Below are 17,285 nucleotides of genomic sequence, written 5' to 3'. Positions count from 1 at the left end.
CCAAAATTTGTAAGGTCTCAGATGTCACATGCATACACATGCTTGTTTGGTTGGTATTCGACAAACACAGGAATCCCCCAACACTATTTTGATTCCGGAACTTACACTGGATTTTTATCTTTTTGATCGATACACAAAAGAAATGGTTACTGACTCTAAAATGGTCCCCCACCACTTTCATGTAAGGATATGTTGAATATCTAAGGATGTGAATTACCAAATTTGGCAGTAGTTCACCATTTGGGGCATTTTTTTTTTTTTCTTTGAACAATCGTTTTCACTTTCGTTGTCATTAGGTCAATGTATACTTTACCGTTGGATTTGATTTAGTAAACCTCGAAACAGACTCGCACCTATTTAGTGTAGGGACACAAATTTTATCTTTGTAAATAAGAAAATAAAAAATCTAAGAGAAAAGTCTCCAACTATAAAGAGGGACAAAAAGTCTTTTGAGTAACATGGAATTTATTGTTCAAAATGGAATTTGCTTGATATTTTTTTATTTTTTAATTAAAAACAAGAGGTTGTTTTTGTTTTTTAGGCAAACTTTTATAAATGGGGCCAAATGGTCGTGCCGTGCATACTTGCTTGGTAAATTTGTGAGTTAGAATGTGTTATTATATAAGGTATTATAAAAAGATAACTTAATTAAACAGAAGTTTGATGCGCAACTGCCACAAATTTGTGACCAGCAGATTTGAGGGGTTTTCAGATTCGTGCGCATGCGGTGAGAGATTAGTCTAAATTTGCTGGAACACTCTCGTGGACTTCGGTCCGAATACTGACTGAGTGGATGTGTAACTAACTCGCTAACGTAACCGAGGTGCCTTGCTACCTCACTTCCCATAAAAAATAAAAATAAAAGTTATTCTAGTTGGACCTCTAACTTTTTTCAATTATTAATAAACTTTATCAAATTATATGAAAAGACAAATAAGGACAAAGAGAGAAAAATGAAAAAAATAAATAATAAATACTCTTCTTACATCCTCCAACCAAATATAACATTCAATTAATTTTTTTTTTAATTTCCTTATATTGCCTATATAGTTTTACAATTTACCTAAAACAATTAAGTAAAAATAATAATTTCTATACATAGCCCATCATTTAATACAAAATAAATTCAAAACAATTTGATTTGGAATTTTCTTAAACTAAATTAATTGAATATTATGATATAGTTATTACTCGATCTTCTAACCCAAAACTCTTGAAATCCTTCTTTTAGCAAATTCAAAGAAATTCCAACAATATATCAAGATCGAGAACCAACCCTCTGATTAATTTTTGTGGAGGAGAGATTTACTTATAAGAGAGCAATATAATGTGATTTTGATTCATTTTTCTTCTCATGGTTGAAGATAGAGATAAAAAGTTCTCTAAAACACACATCAAATTCTTATTGCAAATAACAATTTTTCTCTCAAATATCGATTTCCTAAAACACACGTCAAGTTCTTATTGCAAATAAGTGCAGAGTGCGCATATCGAAACGAGAACGCGCTGTACGCGCCTCTATTACCCTAGCAAACTTTGTCGCCGTGCTTCCTCGTTCTCGTTCGGCTGCACAGCGGCGTTGGCGTAGGCCTTTGGCCTCGCCAGCGTGCGTCGTTTGCGACCGGACGGGATGATGTTGCAGGCGGTTGGTCTGGAGATCGGAGTCTGGGGCGGAGAGATCTCAATTTGCCTGGTGTCTAGTTAATGGTGGTGGATGAACCGAGAGTGGTGTGCGACAGAGGTTGGTGACCGGTTGTGTGGCTCTGTCGGACGTTCGAATCTTGCAGCAAGGTCGGGTGGATTGAGGGAGGACGATGGTGGGTGCCCGATTCTGGTTTGGATCTTCACCCCGGAATTTGGAGCTCGGGTTTTGGGGTTGTGGTGGTAAGGTTTGTTACCTGCTGGTTTCCTGTGGGCGACGTCTGTGCGACGACAGTTGGGGTTTGAAAGCGACGACGTCGTTGCGGTCTTAAAGGAGGGATGGTGGTGGCGGTGCTGCCTGTGCAGAAGCTGACTTAGGCCAGAGTCACAAATTGGGCCCTCCTTGACCTATCTCAGCTGTGGGCCTATCCTGGGCCTTGTGGCTCTTGGGTCTAGGGCATCTTCCTAGGTCCAAGATGCTTTGTTTTTTTGTTTTAAACTGTTTAGTTTTTTTTTTGCTTTCATATTAGTAGTTGGCTTAATAAGTTGCTACCATTTCTTGGTAGGATGCAATGGGCTTGGTCCCGGTCTAAGCACCTTGTGTGCCTTGTCTGCTCTGGGTAGGTGGCGAGTTCATTGCTTTGGCAAATGGTCGCAACCTCCTATTGGCAGTAACGAGTCTGCTCTAGGTAAGCGGCGAGTCCCTGGCCTAATCAAATGGTCGCTGCCTCCTAGTGGCAGGGTGAAACGAAGTGTAACTGAATTTATATTCTGGTGGCAACATAATAGATAGAGATAAAAAGTAGAGTAACAGATTGTTGTATCTCATGTTCAATGGCGTTTTGGAAAAAATAAGAAGGTCTATTTAGCTTTTCAAGTATTCTAAAAAGTAAATTAGAGGTGTACTAAGTATGAGAGGTCCAAATAGCAAATTTGGAGGTCTAACTAGAACCATCCAAAAAAAAATTAAAAAAAAAGTTTGATGCACGAAAATATATATAAACTCCTAAAAGTTCTAAATTATTAATTTAAGTTTTATTTGGGAGATTATGAGGCAAGATAAAGTGCATAGATGGTCATATAGACGATGACAAACATTGTTTAAAGAATAAAATTTGAAATAGATTGAAAGAATATTTTAGGTAAAATAGTTATATCCAACAAATTTTTGAGTCGAGGAGAGGCTTGAATCACTAACAACTATAGAAGCAATGTAAGGTTTATTATAACATTTGATGAGAATCGAACCCCTAATAGAGTAATTTTAGTTTAATTTTAACTCAATTCTCAACCTCTCACTCATCCTGTCACCACTTAAAGACTTAAATATGTTATCAGTACTATTAAGTATTAACAGAATAAACAATACAAATTAGTGTGTGGAATTTGATTTCTTTCATTTGCTTCGAGAAACAAAATTGAGGAGCATATCGCTCACTACTCGCTACTCACATCACTCATCTAAATCTGTATTATTGCACAGTGAAAATTCTCACCGTTATAGAATAAAAAAAATAGAAAAATCCCATGAAAAAGAAAATCCGAAACTTCATGAGAAGAACCAAAGACTTGGATGAGATACAAAACAGAGGACAGGACGAAAGATGTTCATGAGGTATCCGACCAAAAAAAAAAAACTGTTTATGTGGGGACTCAGTTATTGACTTATAAATCAGAACTCAATTGAAGATGAATTCGTGGAGCCAACCTCCCTTTGTACTTTGGACATTTAGTTTGTCCATGGCCTTGGATCTTCTCTTTTACACACGGTGTCTGCAGGCCATATCTGTGGCCATGTCTTTGAATAAAGCATACCAGCTATTTCTGCCTGTAATAAACATGATTAATTGTTATGATGCGAGAGCAGTAGTGGTTGATGGGAGGAAGATCTAACAATGAAGCCTTGTACAGTTCCTTTTCCTGTTGTCCGGTAGATCTTGTGAGTTGTATTGTTGGAACGAGAGCCAGGATTCAAGGCTACTCCACCTTTACATGATCCGGGGCTCAAGCTCCCAAGTTCCCATGGCCTTGTGCTTGTAAACCTACTATTTGGTTGACACATATTAATGCGACCAAAAAAGCACATTTTGATTGTGGTCGAAGAAATGAAGAACGAATTTAATTTTTAAGATCTTATTTGGTTTGTGCCTTTGTGGAGTAAAATTGTTGGACGTTATTCATTTTGTATTTCTATGGAGCATGAGAATAAAAACTTATACTATAAATCAAGAAATTAATAGTAATGTGAAAAAACATTGCAAATAACAAATTTATAAATGGGTACAATTAATGTTAGTGTTGTTGGAATTTTGTTAGTTATTTCAAAATACAAATTGTTGTTGTAGTGATTTTTTATTTTTTTTGTTTTTGGTCTAATCGCTGTTGTAATGGATTTCAATGCGTTCAACCATCGTTGTGGTAATGGTTGAACAAGCATTGAAATCCATCACTACAATATTGCTATAAATATATATCTTTTTTTTTTTTGAAAGGATAAATATATATCCTCAGTAAGTACAAGATTTCATTTTGAATAAAGTCATAATGTACTCAACCGTCTCATACAATTAAATTTAATATTCAATTTGAATATAATGTACAACAAATAAACGAGTCTTAAGAAATCTTGTATAAATCATTGTCGAAATAGAAAAATCACATAAACATATTCTTTATTCATACATCTTCCTAATTGTATTTCTCTATGAGTTTTCCCAACTCCGCTTTGCATAGAGTCTACTGAGAGTATTTTCAATAATTCTATCATGCCAAAGGAAAGAAATGAAGTAGTTATAGGATCCGAGTTTGTAAGTGTACGCTTATAAAGATTAATGGTTATTGTACCCTAGAGGGTCGGCGTCACAAACCTACTACACCGAGAAATTGTCTCTAAAAGGCAAAATATACTCTTAAAGGTAATGTTCACATGGTTCAACCTTTTTTTTTTTTTTTTTTGAGAATGAAAAAACTTTTACTCCAAGATTTTTTTCGATAAAAGGATAGCTTCATTAACTAAAGGCCAGAAGGCATATACATCAGATGCTGTCTCATACCTAAAATCTAGATGGCACAAGCCGCCAAGCAAAAGACAAGTACCTTCACTGTTAACACATATGCTCACTTATTGAGCCTAAACAACAAGAAATCAAGTCCTCACTACTAACCCCCCTTTGAAAAGTAAACCTAGTCGCCTAGAGACCTCAATTGGTGTACAACTAAAGTAAACTAATAAGAAAGTAATAGAAGACCCAATTTCAAGTGGTAGGCAAGAGACCAGGAAAGCCTAGGGCTTTCCTTTGCCCTTATCTCGAGGGCTAGAAACTGAACCTCCAAATGCAATTACTGGGACGTTGGCTCTTGTTCTTACTTCTGGCGGTCTACCCGTCTTCTTCTTCAGAGTGACAAGAGGCACATCATTGTCATCCTCGATCAAAGGTTTGCCAAGTAGAAAAGATTGGGAGGACCTGCACACAAGACCACTGCCAATCTTTCCCAGATCTAGGGCACTACCACCCACTGCAAGAGCAAGACGAGCAGCAAAGCTTGCTGTGGCGACATCAATGGAGGCCATGGAGAGGAGGAAGCAATAGCAAGAGGCTAGAGGCTAGGGAAGGAGGCTTGGGTGCCGTAGAAGACTAGGTTGAGAGAAAAACTCTCCTAGGGTTTTTTTTTATAACTTTTACTCCAAGATAGATTACATAAAATGGGACTAACCAGTGGTGGACATAAGTTTCCCACTCTCCTCCCTAAGAACAACCTCGGTTACGGGTCCGTCAACAACCATGACATCCATGAACCAAATGGGCCCAACCCCTAACCAAACTAATCGCCCAATTCCTCGGGCTACATAACAATACCAATCCCAAGAGTCACAATAAAATCTCGCCGCCAATACTAAGAATAGCCATGTCATCCTCCTCCATACCGTGTCCCAAAGTATCCAGACCACGTACAAGGATAAATCGCCGCCATAATGACCACCAGAAACCACCGATAATATCACATATAGTCCTCGGAAGTAACGCCGTAACAATAGCTCATCAGATGAACCAACCCAGAAGTCTCCATACCTCCTCATAGCCAATCTCAAGAAGAAAAGGACTCCCTTCAACACCTTGACCCAAAACCGCCAAACCACGTGCAGGATCTCTTCCCCAATACCTCGACCATAAGATGATACCGAGAATAATTCCAATAGTCTCTGAGAGTGACACCATAATAACACAATCATACCACTAATAATCCCAAACCCTAGCTCGAGAGAGTAGGGACTCAAAAGACCTAGCCAAAAAACTAAAGACGAAAACCTAAAAAAACAAAAAACAATTAAAAGATAGCAGGAGTCGATGCCGGCGTCAGCCTTCATCTTCCACAACCAAAGCTCCGACTCCGGCCAAGAAGAACAACACATAGTGAGGTTGGTGCCCATAATCACATAACTACACAGCCTTGCCTATGGGCACATAACTACACAGCCTTGCCCAAAGGCAAGGCCGCCGCCGTAGTACGAAAAACTTTTGCACATCCCCTCCAATAGCATACCACCACACATCGCCTGAAGATACCAGAGCAAGCCAACAATTGTAGACCACGACGCTGTGCACCGCCAACCACTGTGCCCACCGCTGCCAATTCCAGTATCGCCTTCGCACATTAATCCAGCCCTTGAAGATTGTTCCCAATAATCCAAACCCAGATCCACCCAAAATCGTAGAGATTGACTTTATCTGACTCAGATACTGAAGAACCCTCAACCATGGTCTAGCGATCTGCCATAGAACACCAACCCACCACCACGATTTCCTTGAAGCCGCCATCAATTTCGCCTAAGAAGACAAGAGACAGAGGCGCCGCATCTTCCACCGAGAACTACGAACCAACATCACCATAGCCCGTCCGGCTACACCCATCTCACTCCGACTAGGCAAGGAGTCGTCGTCGTCGTGAGGGTCCCTCCGGACAAGCGCGACGAAAGACTCTGTTTTACCCAAACCCTAAAACGCTCCGACTTGTGTGGATGGTTTTCTTTACATGGTTCAACCTTAAAACTTTTCTCGAAGCAAGTGTTCTCTGCTTATCAATTAAAGATAAGTCTTTATATTGTATTATTTTCATTTTATTTTGGCATCATTATAAATAATGTTATATGTTTGTGTGAATTTGTAGGAGGATCCAAGTTTTGTATACACTAGTATCTAACGACCAAATTTTCCAACGACTGTTTGAATCTTAGCCGAGTTGCGCCAGCAGCTTGAGATTGTGGCTCTTTTGCCTCTGATTTAATCATGAAGACGTTGACAAGTTTTTTCTTGAAGATGTCAAAACTTGACGATCCGTGCATGACTTGCCTGTGTACTTTGGCTATCTCAATTGTCTCTTGTCCGTTGTGGTTCATGACTACAAAAGTCAGTCTCGGTGCCTGTTCCTACCAAGGCACTACGCAGCCCCCTGCAGGAGTGCAGGGCACACCGATCGGGCCCATGACTTGGCCGATGGAGCAATTGGGTCAAACAGGAATGGGTGGTTACTACGTGCAATGTTGAGCTAATTGAGCTTAGGTGCCGCGAATGACTATGGAGTGGCAAGCCTTGGCAGTGCTTCGGCTCGCCTTAACCGTAGGGTAGTTGCAGGTTTGAGGATGGACTTGGGTATTGACTTGGTTTTGAGCAGCTTTATATTGGGCTATTTCAACTTTTCAAGTCTGATTTAGCTAAGATGCAGCTCGATCTCCTAAAAAGGAAGCCTGTCTAAGGGTGTAAATGAGGCCGAATCAAAGCGCATATCAAATGTTCAAAGTTGGCTAGGATATTGGCATATTTCATCGATCGAGCTTTGTAATGTGTTCTAGCTTGGCTTGTCTAAGTAACGAGCCTATCATCGTGAACAAACGAGCCATGCTCAAGTTCAACTCAAGTGGTCTAGTGATAAAATACGAGGTGTTCACGAGCTCTCAAACTTAAAACTTTTTTTTTTTTTAAGAGCCGAGTTCAATCTAAATTGTTTATAGAATTACATCCCTAGGCCTGCCTAGCTTAATGAAGATGATTTCCTCCCTTCGTACTACAATTTTAATTTTGCTGGGAACGATCATTAACCAACTATACTAGACACACAACACCATTAATCATATTTGAATAAACTGCTGTTGTAACATTTTAATATTTTGTTTATTATTGAAATTAAATTTGGGTGAAGTTATTGTGTGTTTAAATTATGAATTTATTTTGAATTTTATTTTGTAACTCATGGTGTTTTATTTTGATTTATTTTGGGTTTTAATTTTTGTAACCTATGGCATTTGGTTACTACCCTATTAATTGTAGTAATTGTAGGGAGTGTCCTAAGAGCCTATAAATAGCACCATTTGTTGCATGCTAAAACACATCAAACTTTTACTCAACTATTCACCCATCAACCTTCTTTCCAAAATCCCCCAAAAGAGTCTTCTTTGAATTTTTTGGCCAGAGAAAGGTGTTCTTTTGGTGGAGCTTTGGGTTCCTCCAATTTGTGCAGATTGGTGTGAGCCATACAACTTGTTGTTGGGCTGTTGTATCCTGGAAGGGACAAGTCAAGAGATTTCTGGTGCACCGGCATTGTTCCGCAGAGGGCTTGAATCTCCTTAAAGAGAGCGAGATACCCGCGCCTCAGCCTATTGTCAACGAGTTTCTCATATAGAAATTATAATTTTATTGTAATTTCACCAACAATTTTAAGGAGATTCAACAAGATGGAGCGTACTCAAGAGAAACCGTTCGACAATATGGGAGATCTCAATTTGAGAAAGATGAGTATAACTATTATTTTTTATCTCTTGACTTATTTCTCATATAATGCTTATGATTATAATGAACTACTCATTGTTATTCAAAGAAATAATGAGAAGTTTTGTAGATTAACTTGGAGAGAGTTCGAAAAATTCATGCGTCACAAACAAAAGGAGATTTCCTTGGAGACATTGATCACTCGCATCCGCGTTGAGGAGGAAGCAAGAGGTCAAGATGTTCTTATGCAAGATACAAACAATGACACCTCCAAGGTAAATTTAGTATCTACCAATAATAATATGCCCAATGGTCATTTTCATAAAAATTCTCATATGCAGCCAAAGAAGAAAAATATGAAAAAAGTTGGTAAACCTTACCAGCAGAATAAAGGCAAACCAAGCTATGTGAATAAGAACCAATATCCTCCTTCAGAAAATAAGCAACAATATACTTGTTGTTATGTTTGTGGCAAAAGTGGGCATATTGCTCGAAATTGCAATTATCGAAAACGTGACGCTGTTCCTCAAGCTCACGTCACTGAAGAACCATATGTGGCAATGATAACTGATGTAAATATGGTTCAAAGTGTTGAAGGATGGTGGGCAGATTGTGGTGCTAATAGGCACATCTGCTATGATAAAGATTGGTACAAAACATACACTCCTTTTAAGGAGCCCAAAACAGTTATGCTTGGAGATTCACATACTACTCATGTGCTTGGAACTGGTGAGGTGGAACTCAAATTTACTTCTGATAGGGTGCTAACTTTGAAAGATGTGTTGCATACACCCTCCATGAGGAAAAATTTGAGGTCTAGTTATCTTCTTAATAAGGCTGGTTTTAAACAAACTATGGAATCTGACCAATATGTGATCACCAAAAAAGGTGTATTTGTGGGCAAAGGTTATGCTTGTGATGGCATGTTCAAATTGAATGTTGAGAATAACAAAGCATCTACTTCAGTTTATATGCTCTCTTCTTTGAATTTTTGGCATGCACGTTTATGTCATATAAATAGTAGATATGTGGGAATCATGAGTAGCTTGGGTTTAATTCCTTTAGTGCAAAAAGATTTTGAAAAATGTGAGACTTGCAGTAAAGCAAAAATTACTAGAAGGCCTCACAAAAATGTTGAAAGGCATACTGAGCTATTGGAATTAATTCATACAGACTTGTGTGAATTTGAGGGAATTTTAACTCGTGGAGGTAACAGGTATTTTATCACTTTTATTGATGATTGTTCTAAATATGCTTATGTATATTTGTTGAAAAATAAAAGTGATGCTTTTGCTAAATTTAAAGAGTTCCTCCTTGAGGTTGAAAATCAATTTGGTAGAAAAATTAAAAGGCTCCGAAGTGATAGAGGGAGAGAATATGATTCTTTTGAATTCAATTCTTTTGTTCAGTCTTTAGGAGTGATTCATGAAGTTACTCCACCTTATTCACCTGCATCTAATGGTGTGGCAGAAAGAAAAAATAGAACTTTGATTGAGTTAACAAATGCCATGTTGATTGATTCAGATGCTCCCTCTAATCTTTGGGGAGAAGCAGTTTTAACTGCTTGTTATGTGTTGAATAGAGTGCCACATAAAAATACAAAAATTACACCTTTTGAGGTGTGGAAGGGGCATAAACCAAATTTGGGTTATCTTAGAGTTTGGGGTTGTCTAGCCTTTGTGAGGTTAACTGACCCTAAAAGACCAAAATTGGGTGCTAGAGCTACTACTTGTGTTTTTGTTGGATATGCTTTAAATAGTACAGCCTATAGATTTCTTGATGTTGAAAATCATGTTGTGATTGAATCTGGTGATGCAATTTTTCATGAAGAAAAATTTCATTTTAAATCAAAAAATAGTGGGGGTCAAGAATCTAGAGAAAATGTTTTTATCCAACCTAGTTCTTCTTCTTCTAATTTACATATACAAGAAACTTATGACAATGAACCTAGAAGAAGTAAGAGAGCTAGAGTTGAAAAAGATTTTGGCCCTGACTATTATGTTTATAATATTGAGGAAATACCTATTTCTTTACATGAAGCTTTATCATCACCAGATGCAATTTTCTGGAAAGAGGCTGTGAATGATGAAATGGAGTCTCTAATTTCTAATAATACTTGGAAATTAGTAGATTTACCAACAGGGTTTAAAACCATTGGGTGTAAATGGGTCCTTAGGAAAAAGCTCAAACCGGATGGAAGTATAGACAAATATAAAGCTAGACTTGTTGCTAAAGGTTTTAAGCAAAAAGCTGATCTAGACTTTTTTGATACTTTTTCTCCGGTTACAAGGATTACATCCATTAGATTATTGATTGCTATTGCTGCAATTCATGATTTGATTATTCATCAAATGGATGTGAAAACAGCTTTTCTAAATGGTGATTTAGATGAAGAGATCTATATGGACCAACCAGAAGGTTTTATAGAACCTGGTCAAGAGCACAAGGTATGTAAGTTATTTAAATCCCTTTATGGTTTAAAGCAGGCTCCTAAACAGTGGCATGAAAAATTTGATTCCTGCATGATTGAAAATGGTTATAAATCAAATGAATGTGACAAGTGCATATATTATAAATCTTGGAAAAATTCACATGTTATTATTAGCCTCTATATGGATGATCTGTTAATTTTTGGCTCAAATTTGCATGTAATTGATGAGACAAAAACTATGCTTAAGAGCAATTTTGATATGAAAGATCTTGGTGATGCTAATGCTATTTTGGGCATGAAAATAACAAAAACATGTGATGGTATTTTTCTTGATCAGTCACATTATATTGAGAAAATTTTGAAGAAATATGATTATGTTGGCCACAAGCATGTGTCTACTCCTTTTGATTCAAGTGTTCACTTATTTCCTGTTGAAAGTGAAAATGATGTGATTAATCAAAAGGAATATGCTAGCATAATTGGCAGTTTACGCTATGCAACTGACTGCACTAGACCTGACATTGCATATGCAGTTGGAGTACTTAGTAGGTTCACAAGTAAACAGGTAAAGAACATTGGCATGCAATTGAGCGTGTTATGAAATATTTGCTTGGTACTAAAAAATATGGATTATTTTATAAAAAAATATCCTGCTGTACTTGAAGGCTTTTGTGATGCCGATTGGAACACTCTGTCAGATGATTCTCTCTCTACCACTGGTTATATTTTTACATTAGGTGGATGTGTTGTTTGTTGGAAATCAAAGAAGCAAACAATAATCTCTAATTCAACCATGAAAGCTGAACTTATTGCTCTAGCTTCAGCAAGTGAAGAAGCAAATTGGTTGAGAGATTTATTGCATGAAATTCCCTTGTGGGAAAAACCTATACCACCTATATTGATTCATTGTGATAGCACTGCAGCTATTGGTAGAGTAAATAACCGTTATTATAACGGTAAATCCAGACCTATAAGAAGAAAGCACAGTACTGTGAGATCATATTTCAGTGATGGAATTATTAATGTGAATTATGTTAAATCATGTGATAATCTTGCAGATCCTTTAACTAAGGGCTTGACAAGAGAAAAGGTCTGGAGTACATCGAGGGGGATGGGATTGACGCCCACATCGTCATGAGCCATATATGAGGACACTCAACCCGGTGATTAGAGATCCTAAAAACTGGGTTCAATGGGAAAAACGAATCATAAGGTGGCCGTAAGAAAAATGCACTATATTTTCTTACTCATCCCTATGATGTAAGTGCATTAATCTTGTAACGTATATGAAGGTTGAGTTTATTAAAACTCTTAATAAAATCTGTAGCTCATATGAGTGGGATGTCATAGTTACAAGAGCATCCTTGACGGATTTTACCTATATGAGTGTGAGAGTGGGGCCGCTCTCTATAAGAATTGGGCTTATTCTTGAAATACACTCATGAAAACCGGGATAAGCACAAGGCCGTAACGTGCTGGCTAATAAAGCTCATATTAACACCTAAATTATTATGTGTGAGCAGTAGTTCTTATTTTCCCTTAAGCAGTTGTAGTTCAAGTCTGAGACCACTATCAACTCTGGAGTAGGGATTGCTGTTTCACTAAGTGAAGGTTCAATGCAGAGCACACCTTCATGACGCATAATGGTTCGTCTTTGGCCGGTAACTTTGGTTTATATTTGTTTTTAAAATATTAAAATGAGTGGGGGAATGTTGTAACATTTTAATATTTTGTTTATTATTGAAATTAAATTTGGGTGAAGTTATTGTGTGTTTAAATTATGAATTTATTTTGAATTTTATTTTGTAACTCATGGTTTATTTTGGGTTTTAATTTTTGTAACCTATGGCATTTGGTTACTACCCTATTAATTGTAGTAATTGTAGGGAGTGTCCTAAGAGCCTATAAATAGCACCATTTGTTGCATGCTAAAACACATCAAACTTTTACTCAACTATTCACCCATCAACCTTCTTTCCAAAATCCCCCAAAAGAGTCTTCTTTGAATTTTTTGGCCAGAGAAAGGTGTTCTTTTGGTGGAGCTTTGGGTTCCTCTAATTTGTGCAGATTGGTGTGAGCCATACAACTTGTTGTTGGGCTGTTGTATCCTGGAGGGGACAAGTCAAGAGATTTCTGGTGCACCGGCATTGTTCCGCAGAGGGCTTGAATCCCCTTAAAGAGAGCGAGATACCCGCGCCTCAGCCTATTGTCAACGAGTTTCTCATATAGAAATTATAATTTTATTGTAATTTCACCAACAACTGCTAAGATTCAAACCAAGTCATGACACATGAGTAAACTACTACAACAGAAAAAACACAAAACAAGAACACAGCAAGACACGAAACACTATTAATCATTTACTGCTGCCTCACTTTCTGGTTCAAGAGCATTTCCCGGAGCTCCACTGGGTCGATCTCATCCCCCCTATTAGCCGGCCTGTAGTACCCGGTTCGAGGATCCGGTGCCCAAGCAGACGAAGACTCTTCCTTCATCCCAACCCCCTCTTCCAGCTTCCTCACCATAGCACTCCTGGACCCTGCCATTCCATATCCAGCTGCCACTGGGCCATGTGATGCAGCCGCGTAACCTCGTCTGCTCCGACAATTGCCAATATTAAATTAATCACCAACAGATCGAACTAAAAATAAAATAATCGTACGTCTTAAAAAAGAAGAAGAAGCAGATCCAAAATGAACATAATTTTGAGGAACGCTAACCGATGAATGGAGGCGGCAAGGGGAAGGAGATTTGCTTTTGAGAGACAGGAAGCCATTGGAGTTTCGACAGATAGATAGAAGTTAGTGTTGGTGATTAGGTTAATCAATCCAACAGCTATGTGGCTAGCTACTGCAGAAGCTATTCAATTCTTGGAAAACTGAGAGGAATTCTCAAGAATGAAAACTGGTGCAGTAGCTGGCTGGACTGGAGAAGTAGATGAAGGACAAGTGAGGGAGGTGCTTCCCTTCCGCTTCTTCGGTTCTAAGGATATCTGTGTGTGGCGGTGGGGAGGAGGAAGATTAGGGTTTCCGTTGCTTTTTATATGCTTACGAAAGTTCATATACAACCATGGGAAATTGACACGTAGGTGCAAAGCTGTAGGGGTTTGTTTATTTATTTATTCGGGTCGGAGATCCAAAGTTCGGATCAGAGGTAATTTTTTTTTTTTTGAGGTGAAAATAGTTGATAGATACATTTTCTTGTGCATCTTCTATCATTTGTGCCCAAAATATAATCTCCTAAATAAGATCAAAGATAAACTTTTGCCTTCATCCCCCTTGTTAGTTGTTACTTAAACATGAGAGAATAAAGTGGTTCGTCTTAATATTAGTGGCGAGGTCGTATCATAACTCTCGGAATCAATTATTTTTCTTCGGCTCATGGATGTCATTTATAATGACAAACCCGTAATTATTGTTCATGGTAGGAATGTGTGTCTTGGAATTTTTGCCACAATCAATCATTCTAATGCATTGTGATCTTTTCATTTATTAATGGATTTTTCTTCAAAAAAAAAACAACAACAACAACAGGATAAGCATAGAGCACAAGTGATAAAGAAAGGTGAAAAAAATTAAGTTATGATTAGGTCAGATTATAGAGTCGATCTTCTCCAATATAATGTTTCTATTCAAATAGTATATCGGATAAACACAAAACAGAATTTTGTGTTTATGGATTGCATGAGCAAAAGAGATAAAGAAATCTACAAAATTCAACAAAAATAGCACAAAAATCAGAGGCTATAACTACTGACCCTCAGTAACTAGAAATTTCTTAGGTTACTGACCTTTAAGGCATCAATCTAAGCTACTTACCCTCAATAGGCAACTGACCTCCAAGCCCTAGCCTCTCCGCACCTAGCATCCCAGCCCAGCCTCGCCGCGCCTAGCTTCGCTGCACGGAGCTTCGCCGCCTCGCTTCGCCACGCCTAACTTTGCCGCCCAGCCTCCCTGCGCCTAGCTTTGTCGCCCAACCTCCTAGCTTCATCGTTGACCCTCACCGCCGAGCTTTGAGAGGCCTAGTTTCGCTTTCTTTCTTCGCCAGAATGGAAGAGAGGTTTTGATTTTGGGAGAAATGGATTGGATGGGTTAGGTTTTGGGAGAAAACATAAATGAAGATTGTGGCAATTGTCGTAATTAATTAGAAGTTGTTGTGCCTTTTTATTTTTGTGTAGACGGTGTAATCACCCCATGGATTACAAATTTTGAATCTTGCTTGTGGTAATAAACTATAGCCCATTGTAGTTATTGGTAAAAAGCTCTAAATTATACTTGGACCTGCCAAATGTAGTAATTCGATCATATGCTTTTAGTTTTGTTTTAGTTGCACAACTGCATGCAGTCAACAATTGGTAACTATTAATCAACCATCACAAAGTATTTGCTTCAATTAATTGCTACTTTTTACTGCTCTGCGTCTCTCACAAAGACAAATTATTGGATTACATTATTCATACATGGCCTTCATTACTAATTGGGAGAATACTACTACTAGTGTAAGCGAGAATTGTACAATCTGAATCCCAACTATCTTGGCTTACATACTTGGAAGACAAATCGATTCACATAATATGCTAGGTACCTGGTCAAAAAGGTTTCATCCTTCGTTGATCTTATTCATTCTAGATTAAGAAACAAGACTTCTGCGCAGTTGGCCATGCATGTTAATGATTCTTAATTAGATATTAATTAATGATGGGGCTGAAACCGGCTGGAATGAGATTGATGATGCTGAGGAGGCCCGCGAGGGTTGTTCCAATGAGCTGCAAGGTAGATTGGAGTATCGTGGTTCCAGACAAACTAGAGTTGCAGCTGGAGAGTGGTGTGCTAACAACGAGCTTGCAATTAGACAATAGTGAAGACAGAAGAAACTGGAGAGGATCTAGCACGATTGAAAAGAGTCCTGAGGTATTCGTAATAGCGGTAGATACCACATTTCCTGATCCACATTGCAATTGGACTGTAGCATCTACAAACAACAAAGAAAGATATAACAGACCATGGCAATAGATTCTATATCGTGTACATATGTAAAGCTACTTGCTTAGACCATGGCGAGAGACACGTACAGGATTTAGGGTTCATTCATGTTTTAGGGTTAGCAGTGTTTAAGTTACTTTAATGTTGAAAAGATAAATAAATGGGTGCATAAATAGCATAGAATATAACTATACAAGAGCAACACAGGAAATATAACAGAGAATGCAGCTGGGTCAAGTGAAAATAAAGATTACTTGAGGCGCTGGCTATTGTAACTTACTTGGAAATACTGGTGTAAGGGAGGCGCCAGCATTGCTGACACGGCCATTGGCCGTGCAAAACAGAGTCCCTTGTATGCGTATTAGCCCAAGAAGCCCGGCCGTGAGACCACCGAGCCCGCCAAGTTGCGCTTTGGCGATTGGAACTACTGCCAGTGCAGCAATAACCAAGAGCGACACAAAGACAAGTGTTTTGAAGGAGGCCATCGATGTTTCTTGGATAGCAATATCAATGGAATACTAACTGCAGTACCGATTCGAATGCTAGTCTTGCTATATGATTCTGCGCAGGCTGTTAACCAATTTATAGGCTGCAAGAGGACAAGTTGCTGCAGAGTTTTCTGACCAAAATTGAATGTCATTTGGATGATCCGGAAATTATGTAATTCGAGGACAATAACATTCTTGTCCTGATCAGTATATTTTAGTGAAGCTAAGCTCGTTCAACCATATATAAGCATGCACGCGGCCTCAGTGGGTGGGCTTCACCTAGATGCTATAGCTAGCAAGATCGATTTCTCTTCTCGCTAACCATGCCTGCCTCGTTTTAATTTGACCCTCTATATAGGTTGCTCTTTCACTAGCATTACTAGTCACCTCCTAACTTCCTTTCTCTTGTGGTCAATGATCCTAAGATAGATCTTATATGTAACTTCTGTACTCCCAAAATGATGATCGACCAGTCAATATATATATATATATATATATATATATATATATATATATATATATATATATATATATATATATATATCTCTAAACCCTAACTTGAATTCATTGGTTTCAATTTGTTCTCACTTGTAGACTTTTAAGGATCCAGGTCACATGATATCTCTACCTCCGAGTAAGTTTGCTTCTACCTGCGGGCACTGGGCAGTACTAAGGAAGTAATATCACTGAATCTATACATAAATATAACTCCAACGACATGCACGCGCGAATTGACATTTTTATTTATGTTTTTTTCTTTAAGAAATTATAGTGTTACAAAATTAGGCAAAGTATATGAGAATGATACCAACTGTATAATAGGGTCGTCAATTTTAATATGAAAATGATTTGTGGCCTCAAAGAGGCCTAAGATTTGTGGCCTCAATCCTAGGTGTCATGCCATGTCACCTACACACATCACCTATTTGTCAAATCATGTCGTGTAATTCTTGAGTAAAAAGACAATCTTATCCTTCCAAAA

At 38.1% G+C, this 17,285-nt stretch overlaps 2 protein-coding genes across 3 annotated transcripts; both read right to left on the bottom strand.

Annotated features, from left to right (window-relative positions):
• Window positions 1-13,050: 13,050 nt before the first annotated feature.
• Window positions 13,051-13,851, bottom strand: LOC133712043 (late embryogenis abundant protein 41-like). Of its 2 annotated transcripts, none has more exons than XM_062138120.1 (3): window positions 13,554-13,851; window positions 13,209-13,428; window positions 13,051-13,097 (listed from the first exon to the last, which is right to left on the bottom strand). In XM_062138120.1, exons 1-3 carry the CDS (start codon window positions 13,607-13,609, stop codon window positions 13,074-13,076), a joined length of 300 nt encoding a protein of 99 aa, XP_061994104.1. In that variant the 5' UTR covers window positions 13,610-13,851; the 3' UTR covers window positions 13,051-13,073. The 2 variants fall into 2 exon arrangements, with proteins under 2 accessions (XP_061994104.1, XP_061994106.1); XM_062138122.1 differs by having other exon boundaries at window positions 13,051-13,094.
• A 1,403-nt stretch (window positions 13,852-15,254) lies between these two features.
• On the bottom strand, window positions 15,255-16,355 carry LOC133712987 (phylloplanin-like). Its single transcript, XM_062139104.1, has 2 exons — window positions 16,096-16,355; window positions 15,255-15,804 (listed from the first exon to the last, which is right to left on the bottom strand). Exons 1-2 carry the CDS (start codon window positions 16,298-16,300, stop codon window positions 15,521-15,523), a joined length of 489 nt encoding a protein of 162 aa, XP_061995088.1. The 5' UTR covers window positions 16,301-16,355; the 3' UTR covers window positions 15,255-15,520.
• Between the last annotated feature and the right edge of the window lie 930 nt (window positions 16,356-17,285).

This window comes from Rosa rugosa, chromosome 5 (assembly GCF_958449725.1).
Source record: "Rosa rugosa chromosome 5, drRosRugo1.1, whole genome shotgun sequence".
NCBI lineage: Eukaryota > Viridiplantae > Streptophyta > Magnoliopsida > Rosales > Rosaceae > Rosa > Rosa rugosa.
This window is presented reverse-complemented; position numbering and strand designations above follow the sequence as displayed.